At 48.4% G+C, this 16,529-nt stretch overlaps 2 protein-coding genes across 6 annotated transcripts in view; one reads left to right on the top strand and one right to left on the bottom strand.

The window, feature by feature from the left end:
* ankrd50l (ankyrin repeat domain 50-like) overlaps positions 1-2,775 on the bottom strand; it is a 35,297-nt gene extending 32,522 nt beyond the window's left edge. Inside the window, exon 1 of the mRNA XM_043692572.1 lies at positions 2,610-2,775. The gene's annotated coding sequence lies outside the window, so the exon portion shown is untranslated. The remainder of the gene's footprint in view (positions 1-2,609) is intronic.
* Positions 2,448-16,529, top strand: part of selenoj (selenoprotein J) — a 42,535-nt gene continuing 28,453 nt past the window's right edge. For 2 of the 5 annotated variants that reach the window (XM_043692573.1, XM_043692574.1), the window contains exons 1-2: positions 14,008-14,425; positions 15,100-15,279. In XM_043692573.1, coding sequence (XP_043548508.1) covers positions 14,020-14,425; positions 15,100-15,279 — 586 coding nt within the window. In that variant the 5' untranslated portion in view covers positions 14,008-14,019. Of the gene's footprint in view, positions 2,552-3,466; positions 4,794-10,669; positions 10,839-14,007; positions 14,426-15,099; positions 15,280-16,529 lie in introns of those variants that run through there. The other 3 variants (XM_043692576.1, XM_043692575.1, XM_043692578.1) reach the window with 3 other exon arrangements.

Consider the following 16,529-nt stretch of genomic DNA (forward strand, 5'->3'; position numbering starts at 1 on the left):
TACTGAGGTAGTGCCGCACTGTCGGAGGGTCAGTGCTGAGGGAATGCCACACTGTCGGAGGGTCAGTGCTGAGGGAGCGCCACACTGTCGGAGGGTCAGTGCTGAGGGAGCACCACACTGTCTGAAGGTCAGCGCTGAGGGAGCATCACACTGTCAGAAGGTCAGTGCTGAGGGAGTGGGCATTGTCGGAGGGTCAGTGCTGAAGGAGTGGGCTCTGTCGGAGAGTCAATGCTGAGGGGGCGCCGCACTGTCGGGGAGTCAGTGCTGAGGGAAGAGCCGCACTGTTGAAGGTGCAGGGCTGAGGGAGCGCCACACTGGCGGAGGGTCAGTGCTGAGGGAGTGGGCACTGTCGGACGGTTAGTGCTGAGGGAGTGGGCACTGTCGGAGGGTCAGTGCTGAGAGTGTGGGCACTGTCAGAGGGTCGATGCTGAGGGGGCGCCGCACTGTCGGGGAATCAGTGCTGAGGGAGCACCGCACTGTTGGAAGATGCAGGGCTGAGGGAGCACCACACTGTTGGAGGGTCAGTGCTGAGGGAGTGGGCACTGTCGGAGGGTCAGTGCTGAGAGTGTGGGCACTGTCAGAGGGTCGATGCTGAGGGGGCGCCGCACTGTCGGGGAATCAGTGCTGAGGGAGCACCGCACTGTTGGAAGATGCAGGGCTGAGGGAGCACCACACTGTTGGAGGGTCAGTGCTGAGGGAGTGGGCACTGTCGGAGGGTCAGTGCTGAGAGTGTGGGCACTGTCAGAGGGTCGATGCTGAGGGGGCGCCGCACTGTCGGGGAATCAGTGCTGAGGGAGCACCGCACTGTTGGAAGATGCAGGGCTGAGGGAGCACCACACTGTTGGAGGGTCAGTGCTGAGGGAGTGGGCACTGTCGGAGAGTCAGTGCTAAGGGAGTGCCACACTGTCGGAGGGTCAATACTGAGGTAGTGCCGCACTGTCGGAGGGTCAGTGCTGAGGGAATGCCACACTGTCGGAGGGTCAGTGCTGAGGGAGCGCCACACTGTCGGAGGGTCAGTGCTGAGGGAGCACCACACTGTCTGAAGGTCAGCGCTGAGGGAGCATCACACTGTCAGAAGGTCAGTGCTGAGGGAGTGGGCATTGTCGGAGGGTCAGTGCTGAAGGAGTGGGCTCTGTCGGAGAGTCAATGCTGAGGGAGTGCTGCACTGTTGGAGGGTCAGTGCTGAGGGAGTGGGCACTGTCAGAAGGTCAATGCTGAGGGGGTGCCGCACTGTCGGGGAGTCAGTGCTGAGGGAGTGCCGCACTGTCGGAGGGTCAGTGCTGAAGGAGTGGGCACTGTCAGAGGGTCAATGCTGAGGGGGCGCCGCACGGTCGGGGAGTCAGTGCTGAGGGAGCACAGCACTGTTGGAAGGTGCAGGGCTGAGGGAACGCCACACTGTTGGAGGGTCAGTGCTGAGGGAGTGGGCACTGTCGGAGGGTCAGTGCTGAGGGAGAGCCGCACTGTCGGAGGGTCAGTGCTGAAGGAGTGGGCACTGTCAGAGGGTCAAAGCTGAGGGAGCGCCACACTGTCGGAGGGTCAGTGCTGAGGGAGTGGGCACTGTCAGAGGGTCAATGCTGAGGGAATGCCGCACTGTCGAAGGGTCAGTGCTGCAGGAGTGCCACACTGTCGGAGGGTCAGTGCTGAGGGAGTGCCGCACTGTCGGAGGGTCAGTGCTGAGGGAGAGCCACACTGTCAGAGGGTCAGTGCTGAGGGAGTAAGCACTGTGAGAGGGACAGTGCTGAGGGAGCGCCGCACTGTCAGAGGGTCAGTGCTGAGGGAGTGCCGCACTGACGGAGGGTCAGTGCTGAAGGAGTGGGCTCTGTCGGAGAGTCAATGCTGAGAGAATGCCGCACTGTCGGAGGGTCAGTGCTGAGGGAGTGGGCACTGTCAGAGGGTCAATGCTGAGGGGGCGTCACATTGTTGGGGAGTCAGTGCTGAGGGAGCACCGCACTGTTGGAAGGTGCAGGGCTGAAGGAGCGCCACACTGTCGGAGGATCAGTGCTGAGGGAGTGTGCTCTGTCGGACAGTCAGTGCTGAGGGAGTGCCACACTTTCGGAGGGTCAGTACTGAAATAGTGCCGCACTGTCGGAGGGTCAGTGCTGAGGGAGTGGGCACTGTAGGAGGGTCAGTGCTGAGGGAGTGCTGCACTGTCAGAGGGTCAGTGCTGAGGGAGTGCCGCACTGTCAGAGGGTCAGTACTGAGGAAGTGGGCACTGTCGGAGGGTCAGTGCTGAGGGAGCGCCGTGCTGTCGGAGGGTCAGTGCTGATGGAGTGGGCACTGTTGGATGGTCAGTGCTGGGGGAGTGCCGCACTGTCAGAGGGTCAGTGCTGAGGGAGAGCCGCACTGTCGGAGGGTCAGTGCTGAGGGAGTGGGCACTGTCGGAGGGTCAGTGCTGAGGGAGTGGGCACTGTCGTATCCATTTAGAGTTTTCCTGTGTTGATATTTAAAGGGGGGCCCTGAGTGTGGGGTCGGGCCAGTGTTTGTCTCTCAGTGGGATCGCACTGTGTCCCCGCAGTCTGAAGCGAGAGGATGAACCCGGCGCTATAGGAATGTAAGTCCGTGTGTCTGTCCGGGTTCTTCCCCCCACCCAGTCCCTGGGATCCTCTTACCTCCGTGTCCGGGGAACAGCGCCGTGTTAGGGCCGAGGCCTGGGCCTGGAGTAGGCCGCTGTCCGGGGGCTGACGGCGCCGCGGGCCCGGGGAGGAGCTGAGCTCCAGGCGGCGGAGGCACCGACACTCGCTCCGGCTCCGGCTCCGGCTCCGGGGGCAGGAAGCGGGGGGCGGGCCCCGGGGAGGAGCCGGCCGGGAGGAGGGGCACAAGGGCCCGGCCGAGAGCCCGAGGCCCGAGGCCTGGAGGGGGGAGAGCAGCCGGGGCCGGGTCCTGGGGCCGTGTCCTGGGGCCTGGGCCCTGGGCCTGGGGTCGGGGCCTGGGCCGGGTCCTGGGGCCCTGGGCCGGGGGCCGCTCCCCAGAGTCAGGCGAAGACGCAGCTGTTGCTGTGAGGGTAGTTGCCGAGAGTCTGAGGAAGGGACTAAAACGGCAAGAGGCTGGGAGTCCAGGCCGAGGGAAGCAAAAGTTAGAAAAGAAAAACAATAAAATTGTGTGACATAATTATATGCAAAAGGCAGGGAAATTGTCCATTTAAAATCTAGCAACGAGTATTAGGGCATTTATCTAAATGCCTGAAGTATTCGAAACAAAGTCAATGAACTTGTACAAAGGGGTATGATTTAGTTGCCATTACAGAGGTATGGTTGCAGGGTGGTGATATTAGATTCCCTGTTGTGTGGAAACAGGCCCTTTGGCCCAACAAGTCCACTCCGACCCTCCAAAGATCAACCCACCCAGATCCATTCCCTACCCTATATTTACCCCTGACTAATGCACACAACGCTATGGGCTAATTCACCTGACCTTGTGGGAGGAAACCAGAGGAAACACTTGCTGACACAGGGAGAACATGCAAACTCCACACAAACAGTCACCTGAAGCAGGAATCGAACCCAGCTCCCTGGCGCTGTGAGGCAGCAGTGCTAACCACTGTGCTATCCCCAACATCTGGGAAGTAAATGTCCTTGGATATCAGGTAATTAGAAAGGATAAGCAGGAGGGAAGTGGGGTCGCACTCTTAATTAAGGATGAGATTTTAGAGCAATAGGAAGAGACAATACAGGATCTAAGGAGAAAAATGTTGAATCCATTTGAGTGGAGATCAGGAATAGTAAGGGGAAGCAGTCACTAGTGAGAGTAGACTAGAGATCACCCAGTAGTAATGCTACAGAGGCATAGGTGATCAATCAAGGAGTATCTGACGCATGTAAGAATGGAACGGCAGTAATCATCAGGGTCTTTAACATGCACATTGATTGGCCGAATCAAGTCAGTAAAGGCAAGAGCAGGTCATAGAAACTAATTTCTTAAACAGAATCTTACCAAACCTACGAGGAAGTGTGCAATCTTGGATCTGGTCTTGTGTAAATGAGTCAAGATTAGAGTGGTGCGAGAAAAGCACAGCAAGTCAGGCAGCATCCAAGGAGCAGGAAAATTGATGTTTTGGGCAAAAGCCCTTCATAGGAATAAATGAGACAGTGAAATTAATGATCTAGTAGTTAAGGATCCTCTTGGAAAGAATGATCACAGTATGGTTGAATATCAGAGACAAATGAAGGGTGAAATAGGATCATCTAAAACCAGGCTGTTATGCTTAATCAAGGGAAACGATAATGGGATGAGGAAGGAGTTGGCTAAATTAGACTGGGAACACAAGTTATATCTTAGAACAGTTGAGGAACAGTGGAAGGCTTTCAAAGAGATTTTTCACGTGCTCAAGGAAAGTATATCCTGGTCAAAAACAAGGATAGCAAGGTTAGGAAGAGCCAGCCTTGGATAACCGAGGAAATAAAGGAAGGCATCCAGTTAAAAGCTCAGGCTAACAAAGTAGTCAAGAATAGTGGGAAACATGAAGATTGGGAAAACTTTAAAAAGCAACAAAGAATGATAAAGCAAGCAATAAAGAAAGGAAAGATAGATTACGAATGCAAACTAGCACAGAATATAAGAAAAGGTAGGAGAAGTTCAAAGTTTATGAGAAGATTTTTATAAATTGAGTTTTGAGAAGATTTGTAGCTCAGGTTGAGGTTCTGGATGTAGGTTTGCTTGCTGAGCTGGAAGGTTCATTTCCAACTCCAGCTCCAGTTCTTTGGCATGTTACACACACCTTCCACTACACATGTAGTGTCTCCCACCGTCCTCCTCCTCTCACCAAAATAAAAGACCGTGTGTGGAGCCCAGGTAAGGTAAGGCATTTTTTTTTCCATTTATTCAACCTGTCTTGGTAATTTAGAGCAGAGGGGATGGAGGCTAGGGTAGTTGGATCATGCTCCTTGTGCAGGATGTGGGCGGTCAGGGTCACTACAAGTGTCCCTATTGACTTCACCTATGGGAAGTGCACCCAACTCCAGCACCTCACAGACCGCGTTAGGGAACTGGAGCTGGAGTTGGATGAACTTCAGATCATTCAAGAGGCTGAGAGGAATTATGGGGAGGTAGTCACGCCTGAGTTACAGGACAAAACTATCTGTGTGACCGTCAGGAGAGGGAAATGGAATAGGTACAGTGCAGGGACTCCCTGTGCCCGTTCCACTCAATAATAAGTTTACCGCTTTGAATACTATTGTGAGGGGGAGCGACCCACTAGGGGAAAGCTACAGTGGCCAGGTCTCTGGCACTGAGCCTGACTCTGTGGATCAGAGGGACGGAGGGAGAGTAGGAGAGCAATAGTGATAGGAGATTCAGTGGTGAGAACAGACAGAAGATTCTGTGGTCGTGAGCAAGATTCCCGGATGGTGTGTTGCCTTCGGGTGCCAGGGTCAGGGATGTCTCGATCAAGTCTATGGAATTCTTGAGGGGGAGGGAGAGCAGCCAGAAGTCGTCGTACAGGTAGGGAAAAGGTGGAGGATCTGAAAGGAGAATATAGGGAGTTAGGGAACTCGACCCGGACAATCACAAAGGCCAACCTTCCATCTATAGAATCCATCTACCAGGCCAACTGTCAAGGAAAGGCCGCCAGCATTCTCAAAGATCCATCCCACCCTGGCAATGTTTTCCTGCAGGGTGAAAGTGAGGACTGCAGATGCTGGAAATCAGAGTCTCGATTAGAGTGGTGCTGGAAAAACACAGCAGATCAGGCAGCATCCGAGGACCAGGAAAATAGATGTTTCAGGCAAAAGCCCTTCATCAGGACTGAATAACCTCTACTATTGGGGAGAAGGTGCAGAAGCCTGAACACGCACCAGCCGGTTTAAAAGCAGTTTCTACCCTACTGTTGTTAGAATACTGAATGGGCGTACAAACTCTGAACATTCGCCTGTCCCTGTGTTTTTGTTTTTGCTGCTATTTGCCTATTATTTACCATCTATGCTACTTAACTCTGTGATCTGCCTGCATTGCTCACAAGGCAAAGCTTTTCACGTGACAATAAATTAAATTCAATTCGGGTTGGAAGCTAGAAGGCAGACGAGCAGAACAGTAATCTCAGGATTGCTACCAGAGAAGGGATAGACACTTGACAGGCAAAGGTGCAGCCAGTGTGATGGGTTCAATGCAAGAAGTATCAGGAATAAGGATGACGATCTCAGAGCATGGATCAGTATTTGGAACTATGATGTTGTGGCCATTCCGGAGACTTGGCTACCACAGGAGGAGGAATGGTTGTTGGATCAGGGTTTAGATGTTTCAAAAGGAATGGGGGAAAGATAAAAGAGGTGGAGGAATAGCATTGCTCATCCGAGACAGTATCCCAGCTGCAGAAAGGGAGATTGTTGAGGAGGGTTTATCTACAGAGTCAGTATGGGTGGAAGTCAGAACCAGGAAAGGAGCAGTCACTTTATTGGGAGTTTTATACAACCGCTTCTCCCCCCCCCCCCAATAGCAATAGAGAAATGGAGGACCAGATTGGGAGGGAGATTTTGGAAAGGTGCAGAAGTAACAGGGTTATTGTCATGGGTGACTTTAACTATGCTGATTGGAACCTCCTTAGTTCAAATAGTTTGGTTGGACCAGATTAGATTAGATTCCCTACAGTAATCCACCCAGACCCATTTCCCTCTGACTAATGCACCTAATACTATGCCTTAGGGTTCTCCTTAATCCTACCCGCTAAAGCTTCTGCAGACCTCACTTTCTCCACCTAACACTATGGACAATTAAGCATGGCCAATTCACCTAACCTGCACATCTTTGGACTGTGGGAGGAAACCGGAGCATCCAGAGGAACCCCACGCAGACATGGGGAGAATGTGCAAACTCCATACAGTCAGTCACCTAAGGCTGGAATTGAACCTGGGACCCTGGTGCTGTGAGGCAGCTGTGCTAACCACTGAACCGCCATGCAGGTGTGTTCAGGAAGGATAGATAAGCCGACTAGAGGGGAGGATTTGGTGCTTGGCATCGAACCATGCCAGGTGTCAGATCTCTTGGTGGGAGAGCATTTCGGTGATAGTGATCACAATTCCCTGACCTTTACTATACTCATGGAGAGGGTTAGGAGCAGACAGTATGGGAAAGTATTTAATTGGGGGAGGGGTATTACAATGCTATTGGTAGGAACTGGAACACCTGAATTGGGAACCGATGTTCTCGGGGAAATGCATGACAGAAATGTGGAGGTTGTTTAGGAAGCACTTGCTGATATTGCTGGCCAGGTTTGTCCCACTGAGACAAGGAAGGGATGGTAGGGTGAAGTTACCTTTGGGTAACAAGGGATGTGGAACATCTAGTCAAGAGGAAGAAAGAAGCTTACTTAAGGTTGAGGAGGCAAGGATCAGACAGGGCTCTAGAGGGTTAAAAGGCAGCCAGGAAGGAACTGAAGAATGGACTTAGGAGAGCGGGGAGGGGGCATGGAAAAGCTTTAGCGGGTAGGATTAAGGAGAACCCTAAGGCATTCTACACTTGTGTAAGGAACAAGAGGATGGCCAGAGTGAGAGTAGGGCCAATCAGGGATAGTAGAGTGAACTTGTGCCTGGAGTCAGAGGAAGTAGGGAAGGTCCTTAATGAATACTTTGCTTCAGTATTCACTAGTGAGAGGGGCCTTGACATTTCGGAGGACAGTGAGAAACAGACTGATCTGTTAGAACAAATTGATGTTAGGAAGGAGGATGTGCTGAAACTTTTGAAAAACATAAGGATTGGTAAATCCCCTGGACCAGATGGGATATACCCAAGGTTACTGCAGGAAGCGAGGGAAGAGGTTGCTGCAGCTTTGATGATGACCTTTGCACCCTCACTGTCCACTGGAGTAGTGCCAGATGATTGGAGGGTGGCAAATGTTATTGCTCTGTTCAAGAAAGGGAATAAGGATAATCCTGTGAATTACAGACCAGTTAGTCTTGCGTCAGTGGTGGGTAAAGTATTGGAATGGATTCTGAGAGACAGGATTTACAATTACTTGGAAAACCATAGTTTGATTAGAGGTAGTCAGCATGGCTTTGTGAGAGGCAGGTCATACCTCACAAACCATATTGAATGCTTTGGGGATGTGACAAAACACGTTGATGACGGTAGAGCAGTGAATGTGATGTACATGGATTTTAGCAAGGCATTTGATAAGGTTCCCTATGGTAGGCTCATTCAGAAAGCAAGGAGGCATGGGCTTCAGGAAAACCTGTCTGTCCGGATACAGAATTGGCCGGCCCATAGAAGACCGAGGGTGGTAGTAGATGGAAAGTATTCAGCCTGGAACCCGATGACCAGTGGTGCTCCACAGGGATCTATTCTGGGACCTCTGCTCTTTGTGATTTATATAAATGACTTGGATGAGGAAGTGGAAGGGTGGATTAGTAAGTTTGTCAATGGCACAATGGTTGGTGGAGTGGCAGATAGTGTGGATAGTGTTGTAGATTGTAATGGGACATTGTCAGGATGCAGAACTGGGCTGATAAGTGGCAGATGGAGTTCAACCTGGAAAACTGTGAAGTGATTCATTTTGGAAGGTCGAATTTTAATGCAGATTACAACCTTAATGGCAGGATTCTTGGCAGTGCGGAGGAACAGAGGGATCTTGGGGTCCATGTCCATAGATCCCTCAAAGTTGCCATCTATGTTTATAGGGTTGTTAAGAAGGCATATGATGTGTTGGCTTTCATTAGCGAAGGATTGAGAATAAGAGCCATGAGGTTATGCTGCAACTCTATTGAGCCTTGGTTAGACTACATTGGAATACTGTGTTCAGTTCTGGTCACCTCTTTATAGGAAAGATATGGAAGCTTCAGAGAGGGTGCAGAGGAGATTTTCCAGGATGCTGCCTGGACTGGAGCGCATGTCTTATGTAGAAGGGTTGAGGGAGCTAGGGCTTTTCCCACTGGAGTGAAGAAGGGTTAGAGGTGCCTTGGTAGAGGTGTACAAGATGTTGAGAGACATTGGTAGAGTGGATAGCCAGAGACGTTTTCCTAGGGCAGAAATGTCTATCATGAGGCAGCATTATTTTAAGGTCATGATTCGGAGATACCGGTGTTGGACTGGGGTGTACAAAGTTAAAAATCACACAACACCAGGTTATAGTCCAACAGGTTTAATTGGAAGCACACTAGCTTTCGGAGCGACGCTCCTTCATCAGGTGATTGTGACAATCCCCTGATGAAGGAGCGTCGCTCCGAAAGCTAGTGTGCTTCCAATTAAACCTGTTGGACTATAACCTGGTGTTGTGTGATTTTTAACTTTATTTTAAGGTGATTGGATGAAGGTTTAGGGGAGATGTCAGAGGTAGGTGCATTACACAGAGAGTGGGTGGCTGTGTGGAATGCACTGTGATCGTCAGTAAAGTGATGGAAGGGGTCATTGACAGGGCCTGCTCAGCAATAACCTGCTCAGTGACGCCCAGTTTGGGATCCCCCAGGATTCCTCAGCTCCTGATCTCATTACAGCATTAGTTCAAACATGCACAAAAAGAGCTAAATTCCAGAGGGGAGGGAAGAGTGACAGCTCTTGACATCAAGGCTGCAATCGACCGAGTGTGGTAATCACAGAGCTCTGGCAACACTGAAATCAATGGGTATCAGGGGCAAACTCTGTGGTGGTTGGAGTTATACTTAACTCATATGAAAATGGTTGTGGTTGTTGGAGGTCAGCCATCTCAGCTCCAGGACATCTCTGCAGGGGTTCCTCAGGGTAGTGTCCTATGCTCAACCATCTTCAGCTGCTTTCAGAACTGGGCGTCACTGAGCAGGTTATTGCTGAGCAGGCACTGTCAATGACCCCTTCCATCACTTTACTGAGAATCGCAGTGCATTCCACACAGCCATTACTCTCTGTGTAATGCACCTACCTCTGACATCTTCAGAAGGTCAGAAATGGGGAATGTTCGCTGATAATTGCACAATGTTCAGCACTATTTGTGACTCATCAGGTATTGAAACAGTCCGTGTTCAATATCCAGGTTTGGGCTGACAAGTGGAAAGTTGTATTCATGTCTCACAAATGCCAGGCTATGACTATCACCAATAAGAGTCAATCTATCCATCACCTCTTGACATTCAATGGTGTTACCATCATTGAATCACCCTGTATCAACATTCTGGGATTTACCATTGACAAGAAACTCAACTGAACTCACTACATAAACACAGTGGCTACAAGAACCGGTCAGAGACAAGGAATACTCACTTGCTGACTTCCCGACTTCCCAAAGCCTGTCCACCATCTACAAGCCGCAAGTCAGGAGTGTGATGAAATACTCCCCATTTGCCTGGATGGGTACAACTCCTACAACATTCAAGAAGCTTGACACCATCCAGGACAAAGCAACCCCCACTTGATTGTCATCACATCCACAAGCATCCACTCCCTCCACCACTGACATTCAGCAGCAGTGCATATCCTCTACTGGGTGCACTGCAGAAGTTCACCAAAGATCCTTAGACAGCACCCTTTCAAACCCACAACCCCTTCCATCTCGAAGGACAAGTGCAGCAGATATATGGGAACACCACCCCCTGCATGTCCTCTTCTAAGCCATTCACCATCCTGAGTTGGAAATATAACGCCACTCCTTCACTGTTGCTGGATCAAAATCTTGGAACTCTCACCCAAATGGTATTGTGGGTCTATCTACAGCACATGGACTGCAGCAGTTCAAGAAGGCAGCTCATACCCACCTTCTCAAAGACCACCCAGGAATGGGCAATAAATGCTGGGCCCAGCAAGTGACAACCATATCCCACAAGTGAATTTTAAAAACTCTCGGATTGAGGCTGCAACTCCCGGGAACAAAAGTTGTCCAATCTGTCCCTCAAACCTATTCCTCCATTAAATTGGATAACGATTGTCCTGAACCTCAATTCTCTCAGGTGATCAGTATCTTGATTTTAAAATTCTCATCCTTATTTTCAAACCTGTCCTGATCTGACCCTCTCCCTAACTGACATCCATCAGTCCCAAATGCTGCAAGATCTATGCTTCCCTCTAATTCTAGTCTTTTGTGCATTTCTGATTTTTATCACTTCCCCACCAGTGCTGTCAGCTGCTGGCGCCAAAGCTCAGAACCTCCCTCCCCACACCTCTCTGCCTCACTGTCCTCCTTTAGATAGACTTTAAAACCCTTGAGTTTACTTTTGGTCAACTGAACTGATGTTTCCTTATGAGGTTAATATAATGCTTTAGTTAATAATGCTCCTGTGAAAATAATTCATTACATTAAAGATGCCATATACTATATATTGGAGCCTTTTCTGAATTGCTTCTAATATGTTTATATTCTTTATTAAGTAAATAGACCAAAACTATCCACAGTGCTCCAGATCTAGTCTTACCAACACACTACAGCAGTATTTCTGTTCTATTCCCATTGCTAGTAAGTTCCGAAACATCCCACTTCATTTGTTAATCATTCTTTGTGCTTGTATACTAACTTTTGATTCAAGTTCTGGGACACCCAGATCCTTCTGTACCTCAGAGCTCTGCAAACTCTCCATTTAAATAAGATGCTTCTTTCCTGTTCCTGCCAAAGTGGATAAGTTCACATTTCCCTCATTATTCAACATCTGCCAAATGTTTGTACCAAACTTGTAACCCATCTAAAGCTCAGCAAGTCTGAAGAGAAATCTGAGTTAATGTTTCAGGTCCGGTGACCCTTCAGAACCCTTCTGAGGAAGGATCACTGGACCCAGGATATTCACTCTGATTTCACAGATGCTGCTGGACCTGCTGAGCTTTTCCACAACTTCTCTTTTTGTTTCTGATTTACACCATCCGCAGTTATTTTGGTTTTTTCATAACCTAACTATTCCCCTTTGCAGGCCCCTTATGTCTTCTTTACAACTTATTTTCCTACATACATTTATGTCATCAATAAAATTTATGTCGTCAATAAATTTTGGGTCTCTCAAGTAATTGAGATAAATTGTAAATAATTAATGCTCCAGCATTGATCTCTGAGGCACCCGTCAACCAGAAAATGATCTTTTTATGCATACGCACTGTTTCCTATTGGCCAACCAATCCTCCATCTCTGCAATTATGTTCTCTCCTATACCGCTTTCCTTCAGTGTTGTAACCTTTGGTGTGGAAACTTGTCAGATGCCTTCCGGAAGTATATCCTAAGTATACCACATTGACAGGTTCCCTTTATCCACATTGCCTATTACTAGCTCAAAAAAAATCCAATAAACTTGAGTGCAATTTCCTGTTCACAAAAATATGTTAACTCTGTCTGACTGCATTCACTAGCCCACTGCATCTTCCTTAATAAATGATTCCAGTATTTCTGTACAACAGACATTAAGCTATCTGGCCTGACGTTTCCTGCTTTCTGTCTCCCTCCTTTCTTGAACAGAGGAGTTCTACTCACTAGTTTCCGATCTCAAGGGACCTTCCCAGAAACTTGGCAATCTTGAAAAATTAAAACCAATGCAGCTCCTATTTTATCAGCCACTTCTTGTAAGACTCTAGGATGAAAGATCTGGAGACTTATCAGTTTAAATTCAAATAATTTTCTCTGTATCTTTTCCCAGGTGCTTCAGATTGTTTCAAGTTCCTTGCTCCCTTTCACCTCTGATTCACACTTGTGTCTGGAATGTTATTTGTATCCTTTACAGGGATGACAGAAGCAAAATATCTTCAATTCATCTGTTATTTCCTGACTCTCCATTATCACCGAGGAGAAAGTGAGGGCTGCAGATGCTGGAGATCAGAGCTGAAAATGTTGTGCTGGAAAAGCGCAGCAGGTCAGGCAGCATCCAAGGAGCAGGAGAATTGACGTTTCGGGCATAAGCCCTTCTTCAGGAATTCCTAAAGAAAGGCTTATGCCCGAAACGTCGATTCTCCATTATCACCTCCTCATTCTCACTCTCTAGAAAACTATTACTCATTTTACTTATTCTTTACCTTTTTAAAGAAATTCAGAATCTCTTACTGTCTGTTTTCTTTATCTCTTGCTAGCTTTCTCACAAACTCTTAATTTCTTCCTCTTTTTAACCCTTTAGCCATTCCAAGCTGTTCTTTATATTCTGTGTAATCTTCTGACCTACCCCGGCCTTTGTGGAATCATATACTTTTCCTTTAAATTTGACACAACCTTTAATTTTCTTAGTTAGCTATGGATGAAATGTCATTCACTTGGAGTTTTCTTTCACTGCATCTCCACTGGCCGATCCCTTAATCTAATTTCCCAGTTCATTTTAGCCAGTTCTGTCTTTATACCTTTGTTTAAGTTGAAAACTTTAGTTGAAAATTTTCTCCTTCAAATTAAATGTGATATTGTGATAACTGTTACCTGGAAGTGTCTTCACTTTGAGCTCAGAAGCTGGAGGGATTTGGGAGTCTTCATACATAATTCACAAACGTTAGCACGCAAGTGCAGCAGGTACAAGGGAAGGTGAATGGGATGTTCGCCTTTCTTTCAGTATAAAAATTTAATAATGCCTTTGCTTAAAACTATACAAGGCACCAGTCAGACCCCGGCGGGAATACTGTGAACAGGCTCGGGCCCCTTATCTAAACAGAGATAGACTGATATTGAAGACAGTCCAGAGAAGGTTTACTTGGCTGATCCCAGGGACTGTCTTTTGAAGAGAGGTTGAGTAAATTGGGCTGATCAAGGTCCTGTTGTATTCTTAAGGTAAGCTTCCTCAAATGCAAACTTACTCGCCGTACCTCCTATATTCCCATCCAAACTGTTATTGTCAATGACAAGCAGAAGTAGACCCAGCACCGATCTTTGTGGCGCACTGCTGGTCACAGGCCTCCAGTCAGAACAACAACCCTCCACTACCACCCTCTGACTCTTACTGACAAACCAATGTTGTATCCAATTGGCTAGCTCTCCCTGGATTCTATTTGATCTAACCTTATGAATCAATCTTCCATGCGGAACCTTGACAAAGGCCTTGCTAAAGACCAGCGAGACAATGTCTACCTTGTGTGTATATATAAGGCTGAGATAGATTCTTGATCAGTCGGGGAATTGAGGCTTACTGGGAAAGGGCAGGAAAGCAGACGTGAAGAGTGTTGGATCAGCCGTGATCCTATTGAATGATGGAGCAGGCTCAAGGGGCCAAATGGCCTCCTCCTGTTCCTATTTTTGATAATCTTCTGGAGACAGGAGGAGGGAGAATGCAGGGTAACAGCCTGTTTGACACAATTGTTCCTGAGCAGCCAGTGGATGGCAGTGTGTGTTCAGACAATAACTCAGTGCATGATTTCCCCCTGTGTACACAGGAACGGGGTGGGGGAGGATCCAGGAGCCAGCTCAGTGAGGTTTCTGGGTGGAACCAGGAAGTTAGGAACAGAGAGAGAGCACAGCCTGCATCAAGTGGACAACTTGCTGGAACTTGTTTCCTTTTATGTTCTCAGTGCCTGATCATAAAGATGACAGACCTTTCAGTGCAGGAGCGAGCAGTGGGAGCCGTGGTTGGATCCCTTGTGGCTGACGCAGCTGGTGAGGAGGATCAGAACAAGCAGGAAGTCACTGCCTCCCCACCCCTCCCCCTTCCCCTTCCCTCTCCCCACTCCTCCCCGATCTCTCTCTCTCTCTCTCTCTCCCCCCCTCTCCCCTCCCCTCTTTTCTCCCTTCCCTTCAGCCCTCCCTAAGGATATTGTGGGTGTACATGGTCTGCAGCGGTTCAAGGAGGCAGCTCACCCTCACCTTCTCAAGGGGCAACTAGGGATGGGCAATACATGCTGGGCCCAGGCAGTGATGCCCACATATTTGAATGTCAAACTATCTGCCTCTCTTCATTTCTTCTCCTCTTTACCCCTTCTCTCCGGTCTCCATCTCAATCACTGTCACTTATATACTCTGTCTCTCTCTCTCACTTTCTTTCATCTGCTGTTTCACTCTGTCCTGTTGCTGTCTCTGTCTTGCTTTCTCTCTTACCCTTAGCTCCCCCTCTATTTATTGCTCTCCTGCTTTACATAGAAACTCCGAGCTGGAGTATGCAATTTGGTCTTTAAGCCTGTTCCACTATTTAATATGATCACAGCTGATCCTCTTTCTCAATGGCATAGCCCTATTATTTCATTCTGTCTCCCTCACTCACAGGAGTTCTGAATGAGGAGAATATAAAACTGATGTCACTGAGTTATGTTCTGTTCATTTCTCCCCTTCCCCAGGGCAGCCATTGCATTGGATCTATGACGTCAAGCGTTTGGATCAGATTCTGAAGGGCCGCGAGGGCACTCCAGAATTTGTCGATCCTGGTCAGGGTCCATTTTACCGTCAGCCGACTGGAGCTCAGAGCGGTTACGGGGATCAGACTCTTGCCTTGCTGAAGGCCCTGGTGGCAGGGAAAGGTGAGTGGAACATTCCAGAAGACTGAACGGGGGTTGTGTGTCCAATCTGATGTGGCAGGGTCATCCTGTAGAATGTGGGGAACTCCAGGACGTTCCTGGGTAAGTATTTACGCAGGGCATGTTGGCAGTTTTGAGTTTCAGGACTTGGGCAGAAGCTGGAGCCACTGTGGTTGAGAGCCGTGCAGGTCACATGTTTGGAGACGTTGTCACTGCCCAGGGATTTATAAAGATTCAGAGAGAGAGGGAATTGGTGACTATCAGACAGTCAAGAAGGACCAGGCAAGTCAAGTCCAGGAGTCTCCCAAGTACATGTTCTCTCTATCACTAGGATGATGGCAGGGCTGTCCCATCAGGAGAGATTGGTTTGACTGGGCCTGTATTCACGAGGGTTTAGAAGGATGAGAGGGAATCCGATTGAAATTCTCACAGGACTGTACAGACCTGAGTGGAGTTCTGAAGAAAAGACACTGTACTCAAAACCTAACCTCTGCTCTCTCTCCATGGATACTGCTAGACCTGCTGAGTTTCTCCAGCAATTTTGTTTTTGTTTGTTTCAGATTGCCAGCAGCCATTGTTGTTTGTTTCATTTTAATGGTCAAAATAAGAACTTGGAGGATGGTTTCCCTGGCTGCGGAGTCTGGAAACATGGGACACAGTTTCAGGATACTGGGTGGGCCACTTTGGATTGAGATGAGGAAACATTTGTTCACTCAAAGGTAGTGAAGGTGTGAAATTCTGTACCACAGAGGATTGTGGAAACCAGGTTACTGAAATATATTCAAGAAAGAGATAGTTTGCTTTTTAGATAATAACGGTAAGGTTTGTAGCTCAGGTTGAGGTTTAGGGTGTAGGTTTGCTCGCTGAGCTGTAGGTTTGATATCCAGACGTTTCATTACCTGGCTAGGTAACATCATCAGTGGCAACCTCCAAGTGAAGCGAAGCTGTTGTCTCCTGCTTTCTATTTATATCTTTCTCCTGGATGGGGTTCCTGGGGTTTGTGGTGATGTCATTTCCTGTTTGTTTTCTGAGGGGTTGATAGATGGTATCTAGATCTATGTGTTTGTTTTTGGCGTTGTGGTTCACCTTCAACAACATAATATACAAACAAACCAACAGCACACCCATGGGATCTCCGCTATCAGGATTCATAGCAGAAGCAGTAATGCAAAGACTAGAACAAACAGCCCTACCCACCATCAAACCAAAAATCTGGGTCCGCTACGTAGATGACACCTTTGTCATCACAAAAC

This window comes from Chiloscyllium plagiosum, chromosome 6 (assembly GCF_004010195.1).
Source record: "Chiloscyllium plagiosum isolate BGI_BamShark_2017 chromosome 6, ASM401019v2, whole genome shotgun sequence".
In the NCBI taxonomy this organism is placed as follows: domain Eukaryota; kingdom Metazoa; phylum Chordata; class Chondrichthyes; order Orectolobiformes; family Hemiscylliidae; genus Chiloscyllium; species Chiloscyllium plagiosum.